At 46.9% G+C, this 14,652-nt stretch overlaps 1 protein-coding gene across 7 annotated transcripts in view; it reads left to right on the top strand.

The window, feature by feature from the left end:
* Positions 1–14,652, top strand: part of LOC126166701 (arfGAP with SH3 domain, ANK repeat and PH domain-containing protein) — a 304,337-nt gene that overhangs the window by 161,095 nt on the left and 128,590 nt on the right. For all 7 annotated transcript variants that reach the window (XM_049920429.1, XM_049920425.1, XM_049920428.1 and 4 more), the window contains exons 2-3: positions 9,574–9,722; positions 12,560–12,814. In XM_049920429.1, the coding sequence (XP_049776386.1) occupies positions 9,574–9,722; positions 12,560–12,814 (404 nt within the window). The remainder of the gene's footprint in view (positions 1–9,573; positions 9,723–12,559; positions 12,815–14,652) is intronic.

Below are 14,652 nucleotides of genomic sequence, written 5' to 3'. Positions count from 1 at the left end.
TCAGTGGTGACAATGAACTACCCTTGCATCTATCCTGGTTTTGACTGCTTATATCTGTCAGTACAGACTGTTGTAATTCACTTTGAAGAAAAAGAGTAGATTTCCATCTCCTTGCATAAAAAGGGAAAAACATTTTGTTGTATCTCAGATCATAAAACACTTTCCCATATTTATAGTGTCACAGTTAGCTGCGAAATATTACTTTCTCATTTTGAGTGTTCTTCCCCATCCCATTTATACAACTCCTAATGTTTCGCAGTTTGTTTTATCCCTGTGGTACATGGTTTTTCACTGCAGTGGACAGCTTTTAATGGCCAGTCATGAGGCTGTAGAGGTACGCTTGGCACAACACCGGTAGGGAGTGCCCACTTCAGTGAACCGTGTGCGTTCGCAACCTCAGAACTGATTGAAAACGCCAAAGAAGCGACCATTAACCGCTGTCCACTGTAGCGGGCGCCATGCACCACAGGGATATATACACGTCAACCACCTGCAGTAAACAGAAGACGATCGTTTTCTTTTTTCTAAACTAAGGCGTGGCGCTAGATTTGATCAAATGAATTTGATGAAAAGCAACATTTGACACAATTTCCTTACTGCACTGAGTCAAATATATTTGACAAAGCAAGTCTTTCAAAGAAATCTAATAGTGTAATACCGACCCAACTGGTGTAGCTTTTTTTTTTCGGCTGTGACAGGGACGCCACCTGCCACACTTACGAGCAACGGTCGGCGATCGCAGCCCGCCTACAGAGGTTCTGGTTCGTGCGTAGACCTTGTGAAAAGTGGAACAGTTATAACACGGTAGGAAATAAGGGGTGATGGAGGTGTCGGCAGAGCGGCCTGAGAGACTGTGCCTGTGCGCCCACGTTACAGCGGCAGTCTGCGAGCCCTTTGGTCAGGAATGCAGATCACAAAGAATAGGCTGCCGCTTTTAGTCGTAATGGGTTCGCTGAAAAGCTCCGAGCGCAGAAGCTGTCGCCGTGTTTAAAACGCTCCCAGCTACCCGCGCCGCAGAGCTTACGCGCGCGTTCCGACAAGGGAAGCTCCCCTCAGATTTAGTGGTAAGATGCCTCAGTGGATAGCCCGTCAAAAACTGAACACAGGTCAAGCACGAAAGCAAGAAGGAGGCGTTCTGAACTGTGAAAAAAGAAGCAAAATGGAGGCAGTGAACGGTCCGAGCTCAGGATATGCAGATCGAGCGCCCCGCAGGAACACGGCGTCATGGTTGAGCGTCACGGTATCGGACTGCAAAGCGGCAGATCCGTTTTCAAACCTCTCTCGTGACCCCCCCTTTTTTTTTTTTTGCACAAATTTATGTATCTGTCCGTCAGGTCATTGGCGTGTCTGTTTTCCTTCTGTAGTCTTGGCAATTGTCATACTATACATTCGTTATAGATTGAGTCGTGTAGTAAGAATATATTATCGTCACAAGTAAATATGTTAAATAGTGACAGCAGCATGCCTCATAGACCACTCACAGAAATGAAAACAACAAATAAAGGGGTACGAACTATGTTACAAAGAAGGAATTCAAGAGTCAAAACTTCCAAAACGGAACGCAAGAAGCGTAACATGTGGTACTTGTGTAGAACAAGTAGGAGGTACGTATGTCTGGAGGTCCCTTCGTTACACGTTCCTGTTGCAAATCGACGTTACATCACGATACAGACAAAAATTTGGGTACAGCGAATTTACACGTTAGTGAGCAGACGGAGAATTCGTAATTTAGTGAAAAAAAGGTGAGACTCGAGGGAGATTTCAACCGGGATCCCTCCTTCGCAATCCAACACCATGTGCCCACGTGACCACAACGTCACGGTCATTCAGTGTCGCTCGATGTTGCATATGTTGGTTCAAATGGCTCTGAGCACTATGGGACTCAACTGCTGTGGTCATAAGTCCCCTAGAACTTAGAACTACTTAAACCTAACTAACCTAAGGACATCACACACATCCATGCCCGAGGCAGGATTTGAACCTGCGACCATAGCGGTCTTGCGGTTCCAGACTGTAGCGCCTTTAACCGCGCGGCCACTCTGGCCGGCTGCATATGTTGATCTTGCACCTTTCACTGTTTCTATTTTGTTGTTTTTTTTCCCACAATTCAGTACACTTTCTTCCTCCTTTCATGCTTGATCTGTGCTCCGCTTTTGACAGGCTATCCAATGGGCCACGTTACCATTAAATCTGAGAGGGGGTGCGACCGAAAGTTTCCCTTGTGAGCAACACGACGGCGCAAAGTCTGGGAGAACACTTTATTGCCTGTTTTTTTTTTCAGATTCTTAGCGTGAATGCCTTTCCACCACAGGAAACTAAATTTCTCCTCCCGAAGTCATTTGCGCCTGCCACTACCTCTTCGCCAGTGTGACTAAGACACGAGAACCGTGTGTGTGAGAAGGACGTGAGCAATTAAAGAAAATTCTTCATTCATTCATTCACTGCGATTAAAGTTCACCTGAAGCAATTTAAGCGATGCCGGGGCTTTTCCGACAAGACTGTCAGACTTCCTCTCCAATTGAGGAAGTGCTCCATTTCTGATGGTCTGGATGTCTACAGGTCGCTCCCTAAGGTAGGCCGTTCCGAACAGTGACCTCCCACTGGTCGACGAATTGTTATTACATTGATCATTCAGCGTTCCTAGCGTCATGCGTTGACGGTACTGTTACAGTTCTCGGCGTCTCCCCCTCTTGTTAGACTTGGAGCTCTACGCTGAAGGGCTCGAACTTTCATTTAAAGAACCTGTAAGTGACGTAATCGAAGGAAAGAAGTTCAGCAGTTGAGACAAAGCTAGTCACCGTCCAAACTTAGCTGCCCGTGTACGTCGTCATACAACAGTTACGAACACTTTACAATTTTGCGTGGCTTCTTCAATTTCCCAGCCTCATCCCGTGTCTTCACGGACGCGGCGTATTAATGTAGATTTGGCGATGTTCGTGGTAGTGGGTGGCCCGATGCCCCCACTGTTGCCTTAAAACACCGCCCGCCTCCTCCCGGAACAGAATTTCTGTACCCCCATTTGTCTGCGTCTAGTGTTATACCACGTGACAGTGTCAGAACGTGTTCGAAAGGTTTGCCAGTCGTGTAATTGAGGACAGCCTGGTATTCACCAGTCGGATATGGGAAACCGCCTAAACCCCACATCCAGTCTAATCGTCGTGTCTCCCCAAATCCTCTTAACAGTTCGCAGATATCCTCAACAAAATCGTACTTTTTTCATTATAAGTTTTCCGACGGCACTGATAATTTCATCGTACTGACGAATTCGGAATAATCGACTTAATGACACCATTCTTCTACAACAACTGATGCTCGCAAAATCGATATTCGGTTATATACTTCTCGCAAAGTGACCTGGACGGGGAAAATGGAGAAATTTGAGGTCTTAGAATTACATATTAATACCTTCAGCTGCTGACGGGCGTTGATATGTATCAACGGGGACAGGTGAAAATGTGTGCCCCGACCGGGACCCGAACCCGGGATCTTCTGCTTACATGGCAGACGCTCTATCTATCTCAGCCACCGAGGACACATAGGATAGTGCGACTGCAGGGAATATCTCGCGCACGCCTCCCGCGAGACCCACATTCTCACCTTCTATGCCCACACACTACATTCGTAGTGTCCCTGCCCAACACACTCATTACTCGTGGAAGACATTCTTACCAAGTCCCGTAAGAGTTAAATACGTGTGCATATTACCCGAGGTAGGTCATGGCCGGTATTGCCAGAACTATATACTCACAGGGATATGGTGTCTGTTCTCAGTATAAGTATAAATTAGAGGTAATACTGAGGATTACCGACATTCGTTCCTCCCACACACTATGCGCGAAAGAGACGGGAGAAAAGAGGGAGGTGGGTGACGGTAGTAGTATAAGTACTCTCCGCCACACTCTGTAAGGTGTCTTATGGAGTGCAGTGGCAAGGTGCAGACTTACGGTGGAAATGAGACAATGTGAGGTTCAGAAGGCGATCGTTATCCTCTTTGGACTCCGCGAATCGCCGCCAGTCCTAGGAGATTACGCGGGGACTAGAAGGTGATTGCAGATTGCGCGAAGCCCGGTCGTGGCGGCCAACCTCGAGAACGTTGGGGTGTGGAGTGGGAGAAGGTGGGGTACACACGGGGACTGGTCTGCCAGCCATTAACCAATTGCGTCCAATTGCGGCGACGGACGCGGGAATGCCGTGCCCGTCTGTGGCGCGAAGTGGCTGATGGGAATAGCTGGAGCCATACTAATTGATGAGTCTAATATTTCAATACAAAAACTGACGGATTTATTGCGTCAGTCATATATATTTTAAACACCACTGATGGTTCCATAGCTTATGCCATCAACATAAGATAGAATAAGATTTTTTTTTACCTTTTCGAATTTATGTGTGACTATTTGGTACACTACGATGTAGCAAAAAGGTTGTGTGTCGTCTGCATTGGCGGAGAAACACTAGCTTTATTAATTTACGCCAATGAAGGGTCCAGGCGCTGTAAATGCCGCATATCTGGAATAGCACACTTGTCAACTGCCATAGCGCACTACGGATTTCAACATCACTAATGTTTGCAACGCTTCCAGTGCGAAGAAATTAACTGGCCACAAGATACTAGGCAACATCAAAGATGTTGGTATAGACAACCGTATTCATAAGTACCTCGAGGGGTTTCAGGAGATGGCAAGCCGCATGTACGCGGCATAAAGAAACACACATCAGTGGACAGTATTTTTCCAAGTATCGATTCATCATACGCGCCGCGACGTAGCCGCACTTGGGAGCAGGCGTGTCAGACAAACCACCCGCTGCCTACTGTCACGTCGCATTAGTTCGCACCGGTGAGTAGGCAACACTGTGAGCAAATTCCCAAACTGGCCTCCTGTCGCGCTTTCCAAGGCAATTCATATCAGCGACTTCTGTGAATATCGCGCACCTACACACCTGGAAATGGAAAAAAGAACACATTGACACTGGTGTGTCAGACTCACCATACTTGCTCCGGACACTGCGAGAGGGCTGTACAAGCAATGATCATACGCACGGTACAGCGGTCACACCAGGAACCGCGGTGTTGGCCGTCGAATGGCGCTAGCTGCGCAGCATTTGTGCACCGCCGCCGTCAGTGTCAGCCAGTTTGCCGTGGCATACGGAGCTCCATCGCAGTCTTTAACACTGGTAGCATGCCGCGACAGCGTGGACGTGAACCGTATGTGCAGTTGACGGACTTTGAGCGAGGGCGTATAGTGGGCATGCGGGAGGCCGTGTGGACGTACCGCCGAATTGCTCAACACGTGGGGCGTGAGGTCTCCACAGTACATCGATGTTGTCGCCAGTGGTCGGCGGAAGGTGCACGTGCCCGTCGACCTGGGACCGGACCGCAGCGACGCACGGATGCACGCCAAGACCGTAGGATCCTACGCAGTGCCGTAGAGGACCGCACCGCCACTTCCCAGCAAATTAGGGACACTGTTGCTCCTGGGGTATCGGCGAGGACCATTCGCAACCGTCTCCATGAAGCTGGGCTACGGTCCCGCACACCGTTAGGCCGTCTTCCGCTCACGCCCCAACATCGTGCAGCCCGCCTCCAGTGGTGTCGCGACAGGCGTGAATGGAGGGACGAATGGAGACGTGTCGTCTTCAGCGATGAGAGTCGCTTCTGCCTTGGTGCCAATGATGGTCGTATGCGTGTTTGGCGCCGTGCAGGTGAGCGCCACAATCAGGACTGCATACGACCGAGGCACACAGGGCCAACACCCGGCATCATGGTGTGGGGAGCGATCTCCTACACTGGCCGTACACCACTGGTGATCGTCGAGGGGACACTGAATAGTGCACGGTACATCCAAACCGTCATCGAACCCATCGTTCTACCATTCCTAGACCGGCAAGGGAACTTGCTGTTCCAACAGGACAATGCACGTCCGCATGTATCCCGTGCCACCCAACGTGCTCTAGAAGGTGTAAGTCAACTACCCTGGCCAGCAAGATCTCCGGATCTGTCCCCCATTGAGCATGTTTGTGACTGAATGAAGAGTCGTCTCACGCGGTCTGCACGTCCAGCACGAACGCTGGTCCAACTGAGGCGCCAGGTGGAAATGGCATGGCAAGCCGTTCCACAGCACTACATCCAGCATCTCTACGATCGTCTCCATGGGAGAAAGCAGCCTGCATTGCTGCGAAAGGTGGATATACACTGTACTAGTGCCGACATTGTGCATACTCTGTTGCCTGTGTCTATGTGCCCGTGGTTCTGTCAGTGTGATCATGTGATGTATCTGACCCCAGGAATGTGTCAATAAAGTTTCCCCTTCCTGGGACAATGAAATCACGGTGTTCTTATTTCAATTTCCAGGAGTGTATTAATGATTGCTGCGTGACAAGTGGTGGCCATGTGAGCACCTGTTAAATAATTAGACAGAGACTGCATTCACGGATATGTCTCGGTTTTAAACTGAGACGACAAACGTCATGGGATACCGCATAATATCGTATCGGACCTTCGTTTGCCCGGCGTAGTGCAGCACCTTGAACTGGCGTGGACTCAACAAGTTGTGGAAGTCTTCTGCACAGATACTGACCCGTGCTGCCTCTGCAGCCGCCCATAACAGCCAGAGTGTTAGTGGTGCAGGGCTGTGTGCACCAACTCTCCTCTCGATTATGTCCCATAAATGTTCGATGCCTTCCATGTTGGGTGATCTGGGTGGCCAAATAATTCGTCCTAACTGTCCAGAATGTCCCTCAGACCAATCGCGAACAATTGTAGCCGGGTGATATAGCTCATTGTCATCCATAAAACATATTCTCCATAGATGTTAACTAGAACCGGTGATGAAAAGGACTTGAAATAGTTTTGTGTTGTCTGATTATTTTTCTAAAGGTGGTAAGATGACCAGGAACGCCCATTTCTGCTAGTGCGCTCCGCAGTTGTTTCCATCGAACACAGTCGAAAGACTTGCTGTACTCTAGGAAACAAAGAACTAATGGTATACTGAATTCCCTGCATTTTTCAATTAGCTGTCTGATACTGGGACTCCGCTCTCGTTTTGTTTTATTATGCGCAAACTGAGCTTGCTCTAGTGGTATTTGTTTATTTAAGTAGATTCTCAGGCGTTCATGGATGACATTTAGAAAAATCTTTTTGGCATGTGGAATTATGATATGGTTCTGTAGTTCTTACAGTGCCATCAGCGGAAAACAAAGTTTTTATATTTCCTTTAAACTGTAATCTCTCTTTCAAATTTCTTTGTTTCCTTTACTGCTTGCTAATTGTACACCTTGAATAACAGCGGGGATAGGATAAAACCCTGTCTCACGCCCTTCTCAACCACTGTTCTCCTTTCGTCCCCTTCGGCTCTTGTAACTGTAGTCTCCTTTCTGTACAAAATGATGTTAACCTCTTGCTACATTTCATACTTACTAGCTTCAGAATTTCAAAGAATGTAGTCTCGACAGCATTATCAAAATCTTTCTCTGAAGCTACAAACTTTATAACTGTGGGTTCCTTTCTCCTGTTTCAATCTACGATTACCTGATGCTCCCATTGAAACTCTCAACAACGTATGGGTCTTTCATTTTATGCAGGTCCTAACTCCTTAATTTCCTTCTGTTTGGAGTTTTTTCAGTTTTAACCTGCACTTGATTGCCAGTAAATTATATCGCAGTCCACACAAACCCCTGGAAATGTCTTCCAGTTTAAAATCTGCTTTAGAAATCTCTGTTTCAGCATTATATAATGTCTTAATCGAATTTCAAATCTTATTTTTCTGAAAATTACATGTAGAAGTGCTCTATGTAAATATTGTGTGTGTGTGTGTGTGTGGTGTACGTACTGTAAGACCTTCGGTACACACACCATCAGATTATTTGACTTGTCGCTCTAACGAAGTAGGTGAGCGTCAGCAATATGTCTCGTGGTCTTATCGTGGCGTGTTTATCTTCTGCCGTTAGGTCAGACGATAGAAATGCCTTACACACTTAGAGTAGCAGATTGACGGTGACCAACATTAAACAGAACTTGATTAATTTTCACACACATTTATTAAAATAATAACAAGCATAAAAATAACTTAACTTGGTTCTGGATGCTGTTTACAATTGACAATCTGAAGTTCCTTTGGTCTTGGTACGTTAATCTTATTCTCACATATCTCTGATACTTGACAAAGTGTCTACACATTTCTCTTCATGGCTATGTACAGGAATATGGTAATCTTATTAGGCGCAGACTGAAACTTGACTACAGACTGGTACAGACAAATGCAGACTGGTGCAGACAAATGCAGACTGACTAATCGGAGGTCTGTACACTTGTTATAATACCTCGCGCGTTCAGGTATCACTGCGCGAGTGTGATCCGCGAGGAGAAAAGGTTCTACGTTAGCAGCAATCTCATTGGCTGCGTTACATATTAATACGCGGATCGGCGGAAGCAGAATTTGGTCCGTCTCAATGCAGCGCCATCTCGTAGTGCGGAGACGGATGAGCGCTGCGCCTGCACTGTTATGCTTAGCGGGGCGCGCTCTAGTGGGAAAGTTGTGTACGCGCTGACTACGCGGAACTATGTACACAACAGTATGTTTAGTGATATTACATAATATGTCTGAAAAACTTATAAAGGAATTAATTGATTATGGAATCAGTTTTTTTTCATTTAGTTGTTTTTGCCAGTCCCCTTGTTTTTCACCAATATCTCCAGCTCTCCTTGTATGTCTTTCGTATGGCCTTTCTTCAATTTCTGTAGTATTTTTAACTTATTGCTTACGTTTTCAAACTTATGCCTTGTGTTTTCGATGGCAATAAATAAGACGATTTCAGACTGATCTATACAAGATTTGGATGGTATTTATTAAAAAATGCTCTGATCACTTTTCCAATTTTGTATAATAACACAATATTTGAAAGCAATGGAAATTTTTGAATAAACATTACTCGTTTTCCCAAAAAAGAAAGAAAAAAAAGGAAAGGAAAGGAAAAGAAAAGAAAAAAGTTCTAGCATAGCTGCTATGGCAAACAGATGTCCCGGTTTTTTACTCAGTTATTAGTAAAAAGTAAAAGAATGCGTTATAACCAAGAGCAAACACATACCGCAAAATGGCGGTTATTCAGAATTAAAATACTGGTATCAGTTTGAACCAGTCGGTTTTTCCCATCCATTCATCCTTGTCTCTGTCCGCGGCTCGTGGTCTTGCGGTAGCGTTCTCGCTTCTCGCGCACGGGGTCCCGGGTTCCATCCCGGCGGAGTCAGGGATTTTCTCTGCTTCGAGATGACTGGGTGTCGTGTATCTTTCATCATCATTTCATCCTCATTCACCCGCAAGTCGCCGAAGTGGCGTTAAAGAACTTGTGGAGCGGTGGCCGAACCGCCCCGCGAGGGGTCTCCCGGCCACCAATGCCATACGCTCATTCTTAATATTATCCTAGTCTCTCGTCAGCTCAGATTTACAAATTTCCCACCTCGGAAAGAGCTCAGCGTTGTGCGTCGGTTTGTTTTAGGCTACCGACAAAAGCGAACTGTCTGGAGCCGCCACTTTCAGGTGCCGCTTTGGCCCCGGTGTGACGGGCGTGTTTGTGTTGCAGCGCACGTGGACAACGAGGTGTACCTGTCGCGCGCGCTCGAGAGGCTGGGCGGCAACGCGCTCGACAAGGACCAGGAGCCCGACATCGGCGCCGCCTTCATCAAGTTCGCCGTCGTCACCAAGGAGCTGTCGCAGCTCATGAAGACGCTGGTCAGTACGCCGAAACTTCCCATTTAGCTCCTAACAATAATTTTAAATAAGTATATGATTGCATAAAATTTAGGTAGCAGATTAATTAATTGTGGTCGCACAGCTCAAAAAGAAGCAAAAGTTTACCTTTGTTAGTGATTCGAATAAAGTTGAGATTACATAATAATCACAAATGTGTTAGGAAGGCAGTACCGGGACACAAATGGACATGCGCGACTTTGAGTGTAAATGCCACATACAGCGTGAACAGTATTAAATTTAATTAGAAATTCGTTGACATTGCTTGTAACTAATCGAAATCAATTATAGTTACTGGCTAGCAATAGGTACTGAATGACGTTACTCACTGTAATGCTGTCTACCGTCAGGTTTTGTGAAGCAAACGCTGAGGACTAACTACTATTTCATAATCAGTCGCCAGCCGGAGTGGCCGAGCGGTTCTAGGCGCTACAGTCTGGAACCGCGCGACCGCTACGATCGGGGGTTCGAATCCTGCCTCGGGCATGGATGTGTGTGATGTCCTTAGGTTAGTTAGGTTTAAGTAGTTCTAAGTTCTAGGGGACTGATGACCTCAGAAGTTAAGTCCCATAGTGCTCAGAGCCATTTGAACCATAATCAATCTTCCCTTGGAAAATTCGTAACGATTTCAATAACTAACAACAGACACCTTTGCGCTGCCAGTTTACGAAAGTTACAAATATATGAAACATTTGCGAGACACACAACATAAAATTATATAAGTCGCGTTAGTTGAAATGTTATACGCCAGCTTACACCACTTAATGCCCCCAACTGGACATAAGCAAAGTAGACTAATAAGCAAAGTAGACTAATTTTCGTGTCAAACGATCATTTCCTTCAGACACCGTTCGAACAGTAAAAATGGCAGCATTAAGTCTTTGAACAAGATGCTGAACGTGAGGTTTCCACGACAGTTTACTGTGTATCTGAACACCTGGAAATTTGAACTGTTCAGTTTCACTAATCAAATGCTCATTCTGTGAAATTAAAACGTAGGGTTTTGTTTAATTATGTGTTAGAAACTGTAAAAACTGGGTCTTAGACGAAGTATTGCTACCTAGTGTCATCCTTTCATGTGTTATTACTTTATAATCTGCAAATAGTATTAGGTCGGTGCATAAGTTCGTAGCGTTTTTCCATAAGTTCAATAAGCACAACATATACACATAAAAGAGGCTATAGTCATCAATAATATATTCTCCTTCAGTACTTACAACATGTTGTCAACGCTGATGTAACTTTTCGACTCCGCGACTGTAGAGATCTCATGGTTTTGAGGCGAACACTTCGTCGAGCCATGTTCGGAGCGCATTTTCATCCGGGAAGGAAGTTCTATGAAGGCTGTTCAATTGAAAGCGGAAAAAGTGAAACTCTGAGGGCGCACGATCAGGTGAAAAATGTTGGTGCGGAATTACTTCCGCCGGCCGCGGTGGTCTCGCAGTTCTAGGCGCGCAGTCCGGAACCGCGAGGCTGCTACGGTCGCAGGTTCGAATCGTGCCTGGAGCATGGATGTGTGTGATGTCCTTAGGTTAGTTAGGTTTAAGTAGTTGTAAGTTCTAGGGGACTGATGACCACAGCTGTTAAGTCACATAGTGCACAGAGCCATTTGAACCAATTACTTCCGATCCCAAAAACTGTAGAGTTTGTTTCTCAGCTCAGCAGAATGCTTGCGGGCTTTATCGTGGTGTAGCGTCACTTGATGTAGTCTTCCTGGTCGCTGTTCTTGCATCGCATCTGCAAGACGCCTCAGTTGTTGACCGCACCATCGCTGTTCGTCCAGATGAACTACATCATCTTTTGTGGATGCGCGCAGGTCTTTCTACGGGGAGTTGCTGCTTTGTTTGGACTTAACCATTCCTTTCTTTTTCTTACGTCAGCATAAAGAAACCATTTTTCGTCACCATTAACGATGCAGGATAGGAATTGTCGGTGTTGTTCAAGAACCAATTAATGACGAGCAAGCAGAGATGCGGTATCAGTACACCCAATTTTCAAATCTTTCCCATTGCATGCAAATGTCGTACGATGGTGGACTGGTCAGAGTTCATCGCATTTTGCAGTTCTCGTGTACACTGACGTGTATCGCTGTGGATTAATGCGTTTAATAAACCATCCTACCGCGAAGGTCTTTCTGAACTTGCAGAAAAAATGGTTCAAATGGCTCTGAGCACTATGGGACTCAACATCTTAGGTCATAAGTCCCTAGAACTTAGAACTACTTAAACCTAACTAACCTAAGGACATCACACACACCCATGCCCGAGGCAGGATTCGAACCTGCGACCGTAGCAGTCCCGCGGTTCCGGACTGCAGCGCCAGAACCGCTAGACCACCGCGGCCGGCTGAACTTGCAGAGTTTCTGTCAAAACGATCCTTCTTAAAACGAGAAAATCATTTTCTTGCCCTGCCTGTCCAGCGGCATTATCATCACACGCGGTGCAAATATTTCTGGCTGCCTTCGCTGCGGTCACTCCTGTATTAAATAGGAGAATATGTCGGCAATGTTCCGGTTTCTCCACTTGGAACTCCATTTTCTAGCGTCCACAGCCCACCCACTATCTCCAAATGACAGTATGTAAACTCAAATGGCAACAGTGAAACACAAATAAAAAAAAGTGACAGTCGATAAATAAAGCCATAGAAACCGGAATACCAACATGCAAAACAAAAACTTGTGCTCCAACCTAATAGTAATACCTCAGAGTTGTTGATAAAATCTGCTTACTGGCCGTGTAATAAATGTATATTTGTGCGTATGTTTGTATGTATGTATTTGCATAATGGACTGATAGCACCGTGTAACGATGTCGTCGCAGATGCAGAACATCAACAACATCGTGATGTTCCCGCTGGACAACTTGCTCAAAGGGGACCTGCGAGGTGTGAAAGGGGACTTGAAGCGGCCGTTCGACAAGGCGTGGAAGGACTACGAGGCCAAGTACTCCAAGATCGAGAAGGAGAAGAAGCAGCAGGCCAAGGAGGCCGGACTCATCCGCACGGAGGTCACGCCCGCCGAGGTCGCCGACGAGATGGAGAAGGAGCGCCGCCTCTTCCAGCTGCAGATGTGCGAGGTGGGTGTGCGTAGCTTGCCTGTACCGGCGCCTGCGTACTCACCCCTGCAAGAGAGTGTTCACTCGTGGTGCAGGGTTCCTGGTTCCAATATTCTCCATTTTCGTCCTGTTCCATTGGCGTATTGAATGAGGGCATAATGACTCTACGCACTCTAATCTCTACTACCTTATTCTATGATGACTGCGCGAGGTACACGATATTGGCAGCATATCGATCGCACAGCCTTTTTCGAATACAGTTTCTCTTAATTTACCACAGATCTTGGGGTGCAGACCGTTCCACTCTTCTCCATCTTTACCGTGCTCTGGTCTTGTTCAAACTAAATTATGGTAGTCACGTTTATGGCTCAGCAGCTCCTTCCACCTGCCATTCGCACTAGTCCCTCTGATATTCTCCTCACAGAAGCAGGGATTCCCCCTCTACACAAACGACAGAGCCAGCTACTGGTTTCTTACACAATCGCCATTCGCCTATTCTGTGTACCCTGTGCTCTTTGCCAACGAGGAATGTCTCCCTCCCAACACCCGCCCACGGTAGGGATTATCGGTAGGCATGCGGCTCACTTACCTCTGTCGGGACTCCATCTCCATTGACTGGAATGCATCCCGTTCTTTCCTCTCATAGCCCCCCCCCCCCCCCTGCCTTGGATGATGCCTAGAACACGGATTAGGACCGATCTATTCCAGGGTCCTAAGATCTGTGTCGCTCCTATGGTTTTCCGGCGTCTTGTAGGTGTCATAATTGCAGAATTCCAGGGTGCCACCATATTTTACACTGATGGTTCTAAGACAATCGATAATGTGGGATACACTTTCACGCCTCCTACTGGCTTAGAACACCATTTATTGTCGGGATCACATAGTGTGTTCACAGCAGAATTTCTAACCTTCCTTTTTGTTTCTCAGGCCTCCCTCCACGGTGTTTTAATTTGTTCAGAAAACAATGAGCATTATGCAGGTTATCGACCGATGCTACTCTTGTCACCCTTTGCTCTCTACTATCCATGACCTTCTTTCTGCCTTTGGGTATGCCGCCTGTTCAGTTCTCTTCCTCTGGGTCCCAAGTCATGTAGACATCTCATAACATGTGTGAAATCTTATGGGACTTAACTGCTAAGGTCATCAGTCCCTAAGCTTACACACTACTTAACCTAAATTATCCTAAGGACAAACACACACACCCATGCCCGAGGAAGGACTCGAACCTCCGCCGGGACCAGCCGCACAGTCCATGACTGCAGCGCCCTAGACCGCTCGGCTAATCCCGCGCCATGTAGGCATCCCAGGGCATGAACTGGCTAACTGTTTGGCAAGAGAAGCAGGCCGCCCCCCCCCCCCCCTCCATTTCCTTTCATGATTCCAGCTGCGGATATGCGGATCTATGTCAAATCTCTCTTTGCCCAAAAATGGAATGACATCTGGTGCGCTGCTGCTCATAGTAATAAACTCTGCACAATCAAGGAGTCTGCTGCTGTTAGGCGCTCTTCCTTCCGCTCCTCTCTAAAGGAGTCCACTGTTTTATGCCGTCTACGCACTGGTCATACCAGGCTCACCCATTGTTTCCTCCACTGGACTCGCATTCGGGAGGACGACTGTTCAATCCCGCGTCCGGCCATCCTGATTTAGGTTTTCCGTGATTTCCCTAAATCGCTCCAGGCAAATGCCGGGATGGTTCCTTTCAAAGGGCACGGCCGACTTCCTTCCCCATTGTTCCCTAATCCGATGAGACCGATGACCTCGCTCTCTGGTCTCCTTCCCCAAACAACCCAACCCATTGTTTCCTCCTACGTAACCACCCACCCCCCACGATGTGGTTGTGGAGCCAGACTGACGTTCTC

The sequence above is a fragment of the Schistocerca cancellata genome, chromosome 1 (genome assembly GCF_023864275.1).
Source record: "Schistocerca cancellata isolate TAMUIC-IGC-003103 chromosome 1, iqSchCanc2.1, whole genome shotgun sequence".
NCBI classification, from domain to species: Eukaryota; Metazoa; Arthropoda; class Insecta; order Orthoptera; family Acrididae; genus Schistocerca; species Schistocerca cancellata.
Note: the sequence above shows the minus strand (reverse complement) of the source record. Positions and strands in the feature narration are given on the sequence as shown.